We start from the raw sequence: 15,947 nt of genomic DNA on the forward strand, positions 1-15,947 counted from the left end.
TTCACTAAGTTGATCCTTTGTCCTTTTCTTCCTACAGAAGCCAGGAGGCTAATGGCAAAATAAGCTGTTTTCTACAACAGAAAATACTTTTCCTTGTGAAAGAAATGCTCCTACCAGATCACTCAGCTGCAAAGAAAATCTGCTGTACATCAAAGTAGCTCAAAGCAAAAGCCTCCTACATTTCTTAAATACATACATTTCAATATTTTAAAATGTGCATTTATTTATCTATATACAAGTAATAACACTAAGACAAAAATCTCAAACACTTGGATGAATTAAATCTTCAAAAACATTTAAATAAACTAGAACAGCTGTCACTAAAAAATTAATAGATTCTATTGAAAATCCACCCCAGGTAATACAACTTCTTTGGATAGTCATACAAATATCAATGCTTGCATCTTCAGCATCTATACATTAAGAACAACTTTCAAAAGTTCTGTTCAATAAACTAATCACTCCCTACTGCTTTCTTGTGTGTATTTCTGATAACACTGTTTTTAGTGTTCCAAGACACTGTAGCTATTTTCAAAGGTTTAAAATATTTTTAAACTAAGGTTTATACATGTTTAAAATAGTAAGATTTTAGTTATCTGTAATCTCTACTCTTAAAAACACAGCACAGCCAGTATTCCAGTATAAGGAGATGTGAAAGACTCATATTTTCATACAACCTATTCAAAGCAGCTGTCACAGCAATCACAAATACAGCTAAGACAGATCTTTCCAGCACTTTAGCTATTTCTGGTACTGACTTGTACAAAATACAGAACAGTAAGATGGATATTGTAAGGAAGGATGCACTTTTTAAGGAATCAAGAAAAATTCTGTACAATCAAGTACAAAAATTAAGGAAATCTTTGAATTTAGTCAGCAACGTGCATTTGACAATGACATTTCAGTGATTCATCCATAGAAGCACATCTGGTAAGCCAAGTATGCAACAGATCATTACAGATGAAATCCTGTAACTTCTATCTGTCCCAGATGGAGGCTTTTACTTCCAAATCAAGCATCAGTAACTGCCACACAATTCTACTATCATTATCCCACTGTGTCACAGAAAACTCACCTTCAATAACAGGCCCCTAGACCCTAAAACCCATACCTGGCACTGCAGTAAGCCTAGAAACTTCCTGGTTAGCCTTCTTCTAGAGTGACTCTTGCCAGCCACAAGTGGCACTTTACCAACAGCACCATGCGCCACAAGGTGTGTGATGAAGTTGGGAACACTTGTGCTTCAGGAGCTATCTCCCAGTTTCTGAGGCCCTTTAGGAGTCACAGCTTTTTCTGAGTTCCCACAGCATCCCCATCCTGTGCCACTTGCAGCTCTGCCCAGGGGCCACACACGATCAGGGACTGGCCAACTACAGAAGGTGAAGTGACAAAACCGAGAACAGGGGTCCTTTTTATGTTTGCCAGATCACCTCAAAGACAAAAAAGTGAAGGTAATTTTTTCAGGATAGAGGAAGAGCTAAGAAATTATTTTTTTTTTAAAAAACTCACCATGTACTTTTTCAGCATGTTCTTCTTAATTAAGAGAAACCAGTCACACCGTAATATTTATTATTAAATCAACTGTGAACAAGATTCATTGACAGATTTCTAGAATTACAGAGTTTTTTCCCAACTTTTATATTAAAACTCAAATACTGTTTTATCTTTAAAATCTTTATTATAGAAAAAATGCTGATACACTGCATTGATTAAGGTCTGCCTACCCACAATTCACAGAAAAAGAAGAGTTTTAAAAAATTTCCTCCATAAGTAGCCTTCATGTCACAGGAAATGAGATCATTGGAATGTTAACTGTGTTCCAGTATTTCAAGTTTGTTACAATTACAACTAAGAAAAAGGACTTAACATGTAATAGACAGTAATACAGTCAAAAGAGTACAAAGTTTAAGGAAATACTTCTGGAAATCTCAGTGAGAGCACCTACTACTTCTTGACATCATTCCCCCCTTGTTCCCCTTAAAAGGGGCATTTAAAGTTATAGTGTAGGTAAGTGTACTCAGTCAACTACAAAAGCTAAAAGTGCACCAGCAGAGAAATGGACGGAACCATACAGGTGCTGTGTCCAGCTTCTGTCAATTCATAGTCTCCAAAAAATAGGTAATTTCTCCCCTTGATTAAAAATAAAACCCAATTCTTCGAAGTGACAAAAATTATATATATTACACTGTAAAAACAAACTAATACAGATGAATAATTCCAGTACTAAAACAAATTTAACTCCAAGTCTCAAAAGCTGCAATCACAGTTAATTATTCTTAAAAAGGCAGATTTTACTTCAGTACATTAGTTTATAACATTATAAATATTCTTCACTCCATACAGTTTTTTAAAATCAATACTTAGTGAGAATAGAGTATTGCACCGAAAGCTGAAACTAAGAGGTTCAACCTATAAAGTGCTGAAACCATTCCAAAGCTGTGCCACACTGTGGTTCTTTACTCATCATGGTTCATGTATCTTGAATACATTAAGAGTGCAGTGTGGCCACTTGATTGCAGGCTTTGAAGAAAAGATCATATGAGGTAGAAGAAACTCCTTCAGGTTCTGTGCCAGGCTATGGACCACTGAGCTGGGCAAATGGGTCTGTCACAGGAAAGGGCTCCAAAGCTTTCTCTGAGTTTTTCCAGTTGTGGAAATTGTCTCTGTACCATTCAACTAATATGGGAAGAATGTTGATGAGTCAAGCTGACCAGATAACAGGGAAATCCAAATATTCCACAGATATACGACTAACAACATGCTAATTGTTCTTTATGGAAGACTTTAGCCCATAATATTACAAAAAATCTAGTTTAAACTTTTTAAGTTCTTTATGCAAGACTTATTCTAGCACTAAAAAGTTATTATCTTTTTTCTTTTATGTCATGCAAATTCACTATTTAGAAAGCAGCCAATTTTATGTAAAATTCAAGTGTTACATTCAATCTCTTGAGCTTCTCATTAATTAAGCTATATATCCATTTCCCCCTTTTCCCTCTCCCTCCTCCCATCACTCCTACATCAGTGTAAAAGTCACAGTCTTACTTGTTTTCATTATTCCTTCTTTCCAAGGCACTTTGGGTCTCCAGCCTAAGTTGTGCATTTTTTCTGAACTCATTGGATATCTGAGGTCATTTGTAGGCCTGATGAAATATAAAATGCACACAGAAAACAATCTGATTATATTGCTTCCTTAATTAGACATGCAGTACCTCACACTGTCTTCCAAGGAATATTAGATATGCTTCAATTTTGAAAATTCCCACCAACATAAACAGGTTGCATTGCCTTCAAAAAATATGTGGCAGCTGAGTGCAGCTACAACAACACAATTCAGTTTGTACAGTCAACTACTTCAAATTGACTAGAATAAATATTAATTAGTATTTTACTGGCACAAAAATGAACACAAAAATCACTGCCAACGCATTTGTGCAAATCAGTGCATTTGCAACACAGAGTCAGCATTTTCTAATATTAGCATTCATGGTTTTTATCCTGAAAACCCAGAAATTTACACATACTTCAGATTTAAAACACACAGGCTTCCAAAGGGGCATCATTACAGTGGCTCATTAACTACATCAACTTAGTAATACTGAATATGTAGAGTCCCAAGCTGCAAGATTCAACACAGAAAGATATATCTGATATTTAAGCATGGCAGAAATTTTCACTTCCACAGTCTGGCAGATAGGTAGCCCAGTCTAGCATCCTGCACTACTGGCACTGGCATATTGAATAGTCAAGGTACATGTGCAGGCACAAACCAAGCACTTATCACTGTTACTGTAACATGCTAATTTGAAGCAGAAGCAGAATTAATTTTTCCATAGCAAGTAACCCCTATGACCTTTAAGCCACTCATTATAGAATTATATAGTCATAAATCAGGTATATTAACAATATTTGATAAGACCTCCACACTCCTGAAACACATACTCCTACGTGGTTAGTTTTCCCAAGCCCATTTACGTTTAAACATAAGCAGACAAGGCTCAATACACACGAAGAAATATATCAAAGTGAAATACACTGAGAACTCCTAAACACTCACATCATGTGAGCCAAAGGCAATTTGATCAAAGTCCTGTAATACATTGAGATAGGATTCTGAAGAACATTTCCTTTTAAAAACAAAAGCTAGCACATTTTTAAAGACACTTCAGTTGCTATGATAACAATCTAAATGTGATCAGAAAGTGAGAATTCTGAAGGCCATAATACTTAACTGCTATCAGTAGACACATCATTTCTAATCACTCTGGAGAGAGTGATATCTAAAGTAAGCAGAGATTCATTGTTGCTGCAGAAAAGAAATGGATATAAAAGAGCAGAGACAAACCAAGCCTGAAATTAAGGACGGAAACACACAGCAAAAGCATATCTATAAAAGCTACCCATTTTTCCACAGCCCTAACTTTGGTACCTTAGAGCTTTACATCTACTTTTGAGAGAGCAGCTTCAGCTCAAGATAGAAATCTAAAGTTAACAACACTCCACAGGCACATATTTCTGCCTGTGGAGACTGAGTCTTACTACAAAGTACATCTAAGTCTGAATTAGTCACATTCATGCCAAAATACTAAAGCTAGGCAACAGACAATGGCATTGATCTCACTCAGTGATGCTGAATAAAAAGTACACTGAATAAACTGTACAAGCTACTGTGAAGGAAAGGTTTAGTTGTTCTATAAAACTTTTCCTCTTCCCAGAGCAGACTTCAGTAATGACAAGTATGAGAATGTTTTAAGACAGAGATTAGCATTACATGCTCCCCTTCAAGACATTCATTCTGACCTACAGAATAAATGAAAGTCCTGTTTTCTATACAGAACCCTGATTATAGATATCAAATCCACTAGCAAAAAAATAAAAGAAAAAAAAGGAAAAAAAAGAGAAAAAACTTAAGGAAGCAAAACAGCTCTTACTCCCTCAAAAGTGTTCCCTCCTTTAGAGCAGAAACACTTCCACAAAAAACTATTTGGTTAAGAGTCTCAGAAAACCTGCAGGACAAAACTACCCTGCATGTGCAGACCATCCTGCACATCCTCCACATTTCTCACCTGTCTTTGACATAATCCATCCAGTGTTCCATTTCAGACTCTGAACTGGTCTTCTTTATCTGTCAAGAAGAAAAACAAGTATCACTCCCATACATCTTGGGCTATCTAAACATATATTTAAAAATCTGGGTTTTTTCTGAACAAACTTAAATCTTATTTAAAACCTCCACCAAACAAAAAAATATAAACCACAAATAAAAATGGACTTTTGTATACTGAGTCTTCAAACCACCAAAATTATCTAAAACATCTCCAACCTATCTCCTTCATCCAGAGCACTGCCAGACCATCATAATCAAACTGTTAGATTTTAACAGTGCCACATTCTCAGACTAAAATTAAAGCAGTCAGCATGGAAAAAAATGGTAATCATGATGTCAGCCAGGATATGTCCCAGTCAGGATAACTGACACAGCAGCCCAGCACAGGATAGCCCATACTGCAAACTTACACAGCCCAGCTGCCACAGAAAAGGTAGCACATCATTCTGCTGCAAGGATCTTCCAACAGCCACAAGTCTAAGCTCCTTTAGAGCTACAGAAGGTCTGTGTAATTACTTATATGTGCAATGAAAAACAGTAAAGAAAAGCATTAGAACTCTTTACTCACTAAATGAATTAGCTCCTTAGCAAGCTGGGCAATGGACATCTCAAAGTTAGTTCCAATGTTATAAATTTCACCTGGCTTCCCCTCCTTCAGGACAGTAAGGAATGCTTCTACTACATCAGTTGCATAAAGGAAATTCCTTCTCTGAAGTCCAGAACCATGAATACAGCTTAAGATAAGAAAAAGACAAAAAAAGTATTTTAGTTCTCAAATAGACACATTCCATTTACTGGACTGTTTTTAGCAGTTTTGCTGTTAGATGGGTGCCTGAAGGTACCTTAAGTAGCTGACATGCAAACAATCCTTTACTTTAAGGAAATCCTGCTATTAAGTGATTCAGAACTTTGTTATGTAATGATCATTTTACAAACAAGCACATATTTATAACTGCAATTACAGTTTTATAGCAGAAATGCTACCAAAAAATGTGAGTTACCTACCATTTTCTGTTCTGTTGCAACAAAGATATAAACTTTGGAATAACCTAAGGAATTGAACAACAACAAAAAAAATTACTCCACTATTTTAGAAGCTGTTATTCTACAAAGAACAAGGAATTCAATGGTTATGAAGCATTAAGTATTTTAATAAGATCCTTTAAATACTTCTAAGTTTTATTAAATATAGTGAAAGAATATATCAAGCCTAGAAACTGCAAGGATTTTGGTTTGTAAGAGTACATGCCTTTACTGTATTGTAAGCCTTATCTTTCTGGTTGTTACAAATGTAACATTTTTCAAAAATAAAAGAAGTTTCCATTACTTTTGCACATGGCAGTGAATCACAATCTAACTAGAAATATTATCAACAGTTCAGAATAAGGTTTAAACATCCAACGAATTGCAGTAATTCTAGAAACAAAAAGTTGTAAAAGTAGTTAAATTTGGAAGAGAATCAACAGAGAATTTTAAGATTACACAGATAAACACAGATCAAGTGACAGTGTGCTCACTACACAAAGATTTACATTATGTTCATCTAAAAGCTTAGATCCATTCATAATGCCCCAGATACTTCAGAACAGTTACCCCCACTATTAAAGTCCTTAAACTGAAGCCACCAGAAAACTACTCAAATTACTTAAATTTAACTTCCTGCTCTAAAGACAGGAGCAAAATACTAGATAAAAGGTTCATGTAGCCTAGTGCTGTGTTTTTAGCAGTAACTACAATTTGCTATGCAAAGAAGAATAAATGTAAGTCAAAAGCCAGCAAATACATCCCCTAATATACCCCCAAAAATCATGCAACGTGTAGCAAGACACAGATCAACGAAAAATGTACTGTAAAAGCCATTCTTATCCACCTGCAATAATGCATGTGAAAATAAATGTATTTGCAAAAAAAAAACCCACAAAAGGTAAAAAGCAATTTAAAAACAGCTCCATAGAACTGTAAAACATAAGCTACATTTTCCACCAGTTCCAAATTCCAAAAAGTACTTGTGATGATCACTTTCATTTCAACAGTGTATTTCCATTCACTAAACAAGCAGATTCAGGTATTGACTTAAAAAGGCAACTCCTTCTCACAAATAACTGTTTTAAATAGTCACCTTGCAATGTCTGTATGAACACAGGCAAAAACCAAGTCACTTCACACTACTTCTCACTTTATATATGAACGCTACAGCTCCATCTTACTTATTTTCTGTGCAGGCTGGAACATCCCTTTCTATATCAGACATTGAATTCTCAGTTTACTTTTTGAAATGTTTCCCTTAGTTATTGAACACTCACAATTACAAAACATGACATAAGTTAATGTAATTTGTAGGGGAACTCTGTCAAAATATCCTTTGAAAAATAGAAAAATTACAAAACAAAGTTGCTGTCATAAAATTCATTTAAACTACAAGTCTCTAATTGAAGTTAGACCAAAAATTGTGCTCAGGGTAAGACACATTAGTGCACGCTCAAAATATATAATCACATTAATTGTAAGAGTGCTTTTTTCAAAGCACTCTTCCACACACTTTTTCATCCCATGCACATGAGAAAAAAGTAACATCACTGCAACCCTGATTTCTGGTACAGTGAAGCTCGAGTAAAGCACAGTTTAACTTACCTTTTCTGGATACTGATGGGGTCCATAAACATTACTGCTCCGTGTGATGACAACTGGGAACTGGAGAGCATTAAACATACACGTGATTACATAAGAAAGCATACACCAGTACAAATCTGTACCTTCCTGCTGATCAACAAACAAACCAACATATGCACAGTGCTTGCACAAAAATCTGCAAGCCCTTACAAACGTTACAAGCCCTTACAAACTGAATTAAGCTCTCTGTATTTCTGTCAAAGAGGTAAAGGCCTCCAGCCTTCTCAGCCTGTCAGGAGCACCACCAGGGACAAATGTTTGAAATCTCTCTAGCTCTGGAAGCACCGCAGGACATTCATATGTGTTTCTGATTGACTGAAGACTGGCTTACTCCTACTTATGCCAATATGTTTCACAGGTCATTAACATCCTGTTCTTGTTCACTTTATAGCAAAAACATCATATATCAAGAACAGAAGTATAAAGTATCCAAAATATGGATAAATGTGTTTGCTTAAACAAATCTGACTAGCAGGGATTTTTCTTGGGTTTTGGGTTTTTTTTTGCTTTAACCATAAGCCTAGTCTTGATGCAATTTGAATTACGCATGTTCTACAGCTGTGTAATACTTTTGTATTCCTGCAAGCTTAGCACTGATTTTTAAATTCCTAATGTTCTCTTTGACCATTTTATCAAAGCACATTTTTAGATATTACAGTTCAGATTTAAAAAACAAAACTTAAAAAACATTTGATCTGTCCCCACTGTCTTGCAGTGTATCTTCATAACTTATTGAGGGAGATTCTCTAACACATTTGAACTACAAGACTAACAATAAGGAAAGAGGTGGCACTGTGAGGACTGTACTGATTTTTCTTTTATACACTTACATACAAAATACAAACACTAAATTACAAGCTTCAGAGTTTTTGAAGCTTCCATGGACTTACTTGGTACCTTTCCCAGTAAGACTGAACAAAACACTCTGCAGCTGCTTTAGAGGAGGCATAGGGATTGGTTGGACGTTTTGGTGAGGATTCATCAAATTCCTACAATGAAAAGAAAAATTTGCATTGCTCAATTTCTTTTGCCCAGAGAAGCCTTAAAGTTACAAAAGAAATAAAAATCCATAAATATCCAAGCATATCAGCCTAACAAAGTCCCCTTACAACAGAAGACCATAACAAAAGACAGTCTATTTACTGAACATAGGAGACAGACAGAGTACCAGCAGTAATATTTTTATACTTGTAACAGAGTTACCTCACAGCAGCAGGTCCTCAGATTTTTATCTTATTAAATAATTACTGTTGCTAGAGAGGCTTAATATTTTTCACCTCTCTGAGGCCATATTGCCTCAGAGAGCAATTAGGCCACCATTAGCAAATTCACCTTTCAGCCCTAAATAAAAGAGGTCTTTTCTTAAATTTTTGTGTAACTTTATTTCTGTAAAAAATGTAGAATTGCAACCCAAAAGCTTCCAAAGCAAGGCTTCAACAATTCTGACCAGTTCCAGAACAGGTATCTTCCAGACTATCCTGACACTTTAATCTATTTCTCACTTGAAGAGAGAAAAAAAACAAACCCAAAGAAGGAGGATACTAGCCAAGGTGTGATTGGTAACAATCACCTTAACGTGATTAAAACACTCACTGCTCTTGTCTGACCTTTGCCTCTGAAATTAAATGGCCTTCCTCCCCTCAAAAAAAACTCTACAAGAACTTCTAGTGTGACACACAAAGAGAAGAAAAAAAGATATTAAAGTTCTCTTTTCAATGCCCAGAGACAGAAAAAATTCACTTGAAGGTATCAGCCAAGCCACGGGTCTACACACAAGAAAATATCATTCTTAGGTATCACAAAAGCTACAGATGGAAGCTGTGTTGAAGGAAATTATAAAGATACTGTGATAATGAGAAAGTGCATAGAACTCTTCTGACATACATTAATATTTCCAGGGACTATGGCAAAAGGCTCCTTGACTTTATTTATGCCTTTAAAAAGATGAACATGCATAATTTGCCTTTTTACTGAGCTAAATTATATTTCCTGAATTAAGGTCAGGTATAAATTCTCAAAAATCAAAGATGTGCACATAACAAGAAGAAACATCTGAATATTTACTACAGTAATACAGGAATTGTTTTCTATTTGAACTATCACTGCCTACACCTCTGTTAATATCTTAGCTAGAATATAAAGCAGTTCCCCACCTGTTAAGCTGTGCACATTACTGAAGTCTCATGAATGCTCCAGGACAAAACCTGTACAACACACTCCTTTGATACTATCTCTGAGTAGTGACACCATTCATGACCCAAATCTCACAATAAACACTCAACATAAAACAAGCTATGAAAAAAACAAAAACACCAAAAAAAAGCCAAACAAAAAACCAAACAAAACAGGACAATTTTGATACTCAGCTTTCTAGAAGCTACCAGTGCTTACTTAAAGTCAAACATTTACAGAGGCCAAGGAAAGTTAGACTCAACTTTGTTTTCACTATTAAAAGCAGGTAAACTAGAAAAATCCTCACGTATTTTCAAACTCACCTCATCAGTGCTACCTCCATATACTTCATCTGTACTAACATAGACAAATTTCTCCACATTGGCTTCATGTGCAGCAGCAACCAGCACGTTGGTGCCATAAACATTCACGTAGGTGAATTCCAGGGCATGCCAAAATGAAAGATCTACATTAAAAAATACAGACAATTCTGATTAAATTTACAAGACAAGGGCTATAAATTAAATTTAGCAAGACAGGGCTATAGGTTCCACTTGAAGGCTGCAATATAGACCTGTCAGACAGCAAGGTCCTTATTAAATGAAGGCACCTTCTACACTTCCTTGAAGACAAAAATCCTTGTTCTCAACAAGAGGCTGGAATCATGGATTTTTTTAATCTAAAATAGCATTGGCTAAGTACAGTAAGAAAAGTGTCATTCAAAGACAGCTGCAAGATGCAGTAATATGGACCAATGACTAATAACTCAGCAGCAGCTGTTTTGATTCTCACCACTGTTCCCTGACCTAATGACTTTGTGCCTATCAAATATGACAATTTCAAGAAGTATTTTCCTGGAGAATTCTTTGAGGATTTCTTCTCATGATGGATGGAGTATGGTGGGGATTGTTCTTACTAACAGTGATACTGAAAAGCAGCCATCTGAAATATGCACTTTATATTTCATTCTCTCTTTTTAGCATGGAGACAAGATTCCAATGCGATTTATGCCTAATCCTTCAGGTTTCACACTGTTTCTTCATGTGACATTGGAGCCAATTAAGTGAAAACTTCAAACTATGTACAAAGCCCCTCTCCACTGTCTTTATGACTCCCTCAGTACACTGTCAGCAACATGTCAGTCTAGACAGAATTTAAAAATGCAATGCAGACAAAAAGGTACATTACCATTTATATGCAATGAAAGCAAGACAACAGTTAGATTAAGAACTTTTTAAATCAAGGCTGTGAATCCCTCTTAGTTAAAAAGGACACCAGATGCTCAGTCATGTGATTTGTAGAGACAAATTGGATCCTTGATTTATATGAAGGGAAAAGACAAAAGGTATACTGGCACATATTTCAAGCAGGTATAGCCATGGAAAACAATACCAAAACATGCAGCAATGCTCACCTACATGTGTTTGGGCTGCAAAATGAAGCACTATATCTATTTTCTCAGTTTCAAAGAGCTGCTTTATAAAATCAGGTTCACAAATATCCCCCTAAACAGGAAAGAAAAAAAAAGGCAAATTATTTTTGATAGAAAATAGTCAGCTTCCCTTTACACCAAGTGTCACATAAGAAACCATTACAAAGGGAAAATAGGATACAAACAGCACCATCAACTGAGCTCTGGGCCACTTATCAATGCCATGTCTAAAATACACAAAACTTCACCAATTTTTTAAAAAATCCTAAATGAAACTTATTTCAGAATTTATATTATTATTAACATTAGAAATAGCAATGAGTCAAAAATACACACAACAAAAGTACAGCGTGGAGCTCCAACACTGAGGCTGAAATTCCAAGTTTCCAGAGCAAGCAAGAGTTCCCAGTCTGGCAAGCTGGCAGGGACATCTAGTGGTACTGCAAAAGGAGAAGCAGATTCCCACTAAGGGGGATTAGATTATGTCTTGCAAGGGCTTTGCTGTTTGCTGTTTATTTGGGTGATTTATTTTTTAATTGACATATTTTTTTAAGAGATATTATTTTGAACTAAATGGCTAGTTACTGATTTTTTTTAAAGCTTAGTACATGTATGCTGAACAGCAACAGAAATTATGATTAAAACATATCTTTTATACAGCCCCTGAGGCAAATTTTCTAAACTTACTGTTCTACTTTCCAAAACAGACTTCCTTTCTACAGTACCACTAGAGAATACATCCTCGTTCAAAAGTAGTATAGCCACATCATTCTTAGTTACTGCCCCCCTGCTTCACACTGGGATCTGCTGTTTAAAGGATATCTTGTAGAACTCCATGCTCTCCCCAGCAATTAAATGTTAATTTCTCCTCAGGTAACAAGGCTTTTATGCTGCATTCATACATTTCATATTGCTGGAAACAATCAAAGACCTTAGGAAAATAACCAAAAAGCCACTTTGGTCATGTTGAAACTGCACACACGTGCAGGTCTACATAGAGGCTGTGCCTTTCCTCTCAGGCAACTTTTATCCCAAAAGCCCAGATATAATCTCCATACTGAAATAAAGAGGTGGTGCACAAAAACATAAACAGCCATGGGGGTCACAAACAGGTCAGGGCAAGTTCAGCTTCCAGCCTCACCTGAATCTAAGGAAAAAGGCAAGTTGACATCTACTACATCTGAGAAAGGTGCTGTTTCAGCAAACTGAGCTATAAGCATTTCTCAGATGTCCTGCAACCTTGGGCAGACCCCAAGACAGAGAGATGAGCATCAGCATGGCCTGTTGTAGACAGGAGGAACCTCAGCATACAAGCCCAAATATTGATCTGAACAATAAATCAAAATCCATCTCCTGTCTGAAGACAAAACTGTGGAAGCAGTACACCAGAAATCTGTAAAAAGTCACATTTTGTGGAAGGGAAGGTTCTATCACCTGGATAAACTTGTAGTTCTCCTTCCCAGAGACAGTTTCAAGATTCTTCAAGCTTGCACAGTAGTCGAGCTAAAGAGAAATACCACACAACATCAGTGAGTGGGCTTCATGGAAGCAAAAAGGCTACTCAAACCCAACCTAACCACTGGAAAGTCTAAGAATAAAGTAAAAACTTATTTTAAAAAAATCTACTTCACAAGCAGATGTGAAGCTTTAAAAGCACAAATCTCCAAAAGATATCCTAACTGCAAAAATTCTTAAACAGATGTTTAGAGCTTGAAAAGTTTTGTTCTTTGTCTGAACACTAGTTGACTTTTTTTTTTCCACAGAACAAATGGAAAATCAAACAAAAATTAGTAACTAACAATAAGCCATATACATTTCAACATATTATAAACTGCATTATAAATCACTTAAAACAGTTGTCCATACCAAGAAAGAAAACAAGGTATTACCTTATCCAGATTTATAATCAGATAGTTTGGATAGTTTTTCACAAGAGAGACGACTACATGTGAAGCACTGCAGGACAGAAGAAAAACATATTTTACAATTATATACTTGGCTTTAAGGTAATGAAGAGATGACAAATTCCAAATAAATTCAGCAATATCAAAAGTTTTGGGGGAAGAAGAGGATATATTCAAGACAAATGGAAGAAAAATTCAAAGATATTTTAACACATCAACTTTATTCTAATATATATTCTATATATTATTCTAATTTTCTATGTGTAAGGTTAAGAAACTAAAAATCAGAACAAAAGTTCATCCTATAAGGAAAGAAATCAGCACTGCCCACAGTCACATAAAAAACCAAAAAAAAACTGTTATAGGCTATATTCATGTGCTACTGTAAAATATTTTTGCAATGTAAAGCTTACATATTAGGTATCAGGGAGAACCAAGCAGCCAGCACTCCTAACCCACGACAGTGACTGCCATTACCCACGTCTCTGACACTGCTGCTAGGTGTAAGAGACAACCAGGTGGCACTGCCCCTTTGGCACGGTCTTGTGCACATGAAACTCATTCTGAGAGTTCAGGTTAGTTCAGGGTTATTCACACACAGAAATTTAACCCTCTCACAGCTTCCACACACTGAGGAGCTCAAGTTTAATTCGGGCCAGACCCTTCTCTGACTCGAAGTGAGCCCACAGCACTGGGGGTTGACTCAGGAAATAACAGCTGGCTCGAAGCCCTGCCACCTTTAACCCAAAGAATCCACTGGGCTGGAAAAGACCCGAGATCACCAAGTCCAACTTACGACCAAACACAAGGGTTGACCCCTTATTAACCAGACCATGGCATCAACCCCAAGTCCAGTCGTTTCCTGAACATCTGCAGGGACAGCGACTCCTGACCTCTCTGGGCAGCCCATTCCAATATCTAATCATCTTTTCTATGAATAAATCCTTTCTGACGTCCACCCTAAACGTCCGCAGGCGCAGCTTAGACTGTGTCCTCTCGTCCTGTCATTTGCTGCCTAGAACATTGTGGGATCTCAGTCTCTCAGAACTGGGGGGCTCGGGAGTCCTGGAATGTTGCCAGAAATGTCTGGTGGCTGGACTTTGATCCCACATCGGAGATGACATCAGTATGAGGACGGGAGGATTTCACTGGGGTGAATGGTGAAGGGATAAGTTAATTGGAGTGTGAGATACAGGGTTTAAGATCCCTGTACAGGGGGGTCTAGAGAGGCAAGATGGAGGTACTGGGGCATGCCCTTCTCCTTCTTCTTCTTCCTCTAGGCCTCCATCTTCTGTGGTGATGTTGGCACTCCAGGATTGGACCTTACTAGGGGAACACTGGTTAATAAGAGTAGAGGGTATTGGAGAAAAATGATAAATATTGTATACGTAACTCCGGGTATAAAGATAGGTGGCCGCCCCAGGGGCTCTCGGTGTGTGCCCATGGCTGACTGCTGAGCAGAACTCTGTCAGGCCAAGAGAAAATCTTTTAGATAAGCAATTAATAAACACCGAGACCGAGAACAAATCTGAAGCTTCCTCTCGTCCTTTCGAACCCGGGGGCCCAAGGCCATCTTTGGGCTTTTCCCAGACCATCTAAACAGCACCAAAATCCAACAGAACATGAGGCTAAGCTATCTATCTCCAGGGGTTCAACTCCTCTTTCAGGAAGCTGAAAAGACGATAAGGTTGTTTCGCCGGAGGCTCCAGGCAGAACAAGCCCAGCTCCCTCAGCCGCTCCAGGCAGAGCAAGCCCAGCTCCCTCAGCCGCTCCTCACAAGGTTTGTGCTCCAGGCCCTTCTCTGCCTTCCTCTGGGCAGCCCCGGCCCGGCCGAGGCCGAGCACGCACTGCCAGCGCCGGGCGGTCCCTCCATCTCCTGGCCGGCCGCAGGGAAGGCGGACGGGGCTTCCAGCTTGCCCCCCGGCACTCACCACCTCCGAACCCAGACACGGGCGAGCCACCAGCGGCCCCTGAGGGAGCGCGGCCCGAGCCAGCGGCGCCGAGGAACCGGCCCGGGATGGACAAAGGGCGGCAGCACCGCGGGACCCCCGCCCGCCAGGTCTCACCCGCGCCCCCGGACAGGAGGCCGGCGGCCCCCCGCTCCCCGCTCCGGCCCCGCGTGCTCACTCACATGAAGCCGGCGCCGCCCGTCACCAGGACTCGCTTCTCGAACGGCGGCGGCGCCGCGGGGCCCGCCCGCCCCGACATCGTCCGCGCTTTACGGCACCGGCCCCTCGCTCCCTGTCCCCCACGGCTGCGCGTCAGCGGCACGGGCCCGGGGGCTTCACGGGCAGAGCCGCAGCGCCTGCAAGGGGCTCATTGAAAGATCGCCTTCCTCGCTCCCCGCGCGGCCCCAAGAGCGGAGCTGCCACCGTCTCGGAGGCCACCGACAGCGGGGCGGGGCGGCGTGTGAAAAGGGCCAATATCCGCATTCATATATAAAAGTGCCACCTCCGCATTCAGCGGCAACCGGTGGCCGTCTCTTTTACGACTCTGGCTCTTTCAACTTACGGCCGGACCTGGCAACGGGACACGTTGCCGCAGGGGCGGGGCCTGGCTCTCGGTCTCACCCCCAGGGGCGGGCGTGTTCTGTCATTGGCTCTCTCGCTGCTCGCGCCGAAGGCGGCGGGGGGCGTCACGTGACGCGGCGGGGCCGCGCGGG

The 15,947-nt window shown here is 39.0% G+C and overlaps 1 protein-coding gene across 2 annotated transcripts; it reads right to left on the reverse strand.

Annotated features, from left to right (window-relative positions):
- Positions 1-1,979: 1,979 nt before the first annotated feature.
- On the reverse strand, positions 1,980-15,644 carry TGDS (TDP-glucose 4,6-dehydratase). Of its 2 annotated transcripts, XM_054271695.1 has the most exons (12): positions 15,417-15,642; positions 13,271-13,337; positions 12,816-12,884; positions 11,364-11,454; positions 10,273-10,415; positions 8,668-8,766; positions 7,739-7,798; positions 6,113-6,156; positions 5,676-5,841; positions 5,067-5,125; positions 3,046-3,143; positions 1,980-2,676 (listed from the first exon to the last, which is right to left on the reverse strand). In XM_054271695.1, exons 1-12 carry the CDS (start codon positions 15,491-15,493, stop codon positions 2,576-2,578), a joined length of 1,074 nt encoding a protein of 357 aa, XP_054127670.1. In that variant the 5' UTR covers positions 15,494-15,642; the 3' UTR covers positions 1,980-2,575. The 2 variants fall into 2 exon arrangements, with proteins under 2 accessions (XP_054127670.1, XP_054127671.1); XM_054271696.1 differs by lacking the exons at positions 1,980-2,676; positions 3,046-3,143 and adding an exon at positions 4,017-4,306 and having other exon boundaries at positions 15,417-15,644.
- Positions 15,645-15,947: the final 303 nt, after the last annotated feature.

Source organism: Melozone crissalis, unplaced genomic scaffold, assembly GCF_028551555.1.
Source record: "Melozone crissalis strain CALT ecotype California unplaced genomic scaffold, PUWL_Pcris_2 ptg000013l_1, whole genome shotgun sequence".
Classification (NCBI taxonomy): Eukaryota; Metazoa; Chordata; class Aves; order Passeriformes; family Passerellidae; genus Melozone; species Melozone crissalis.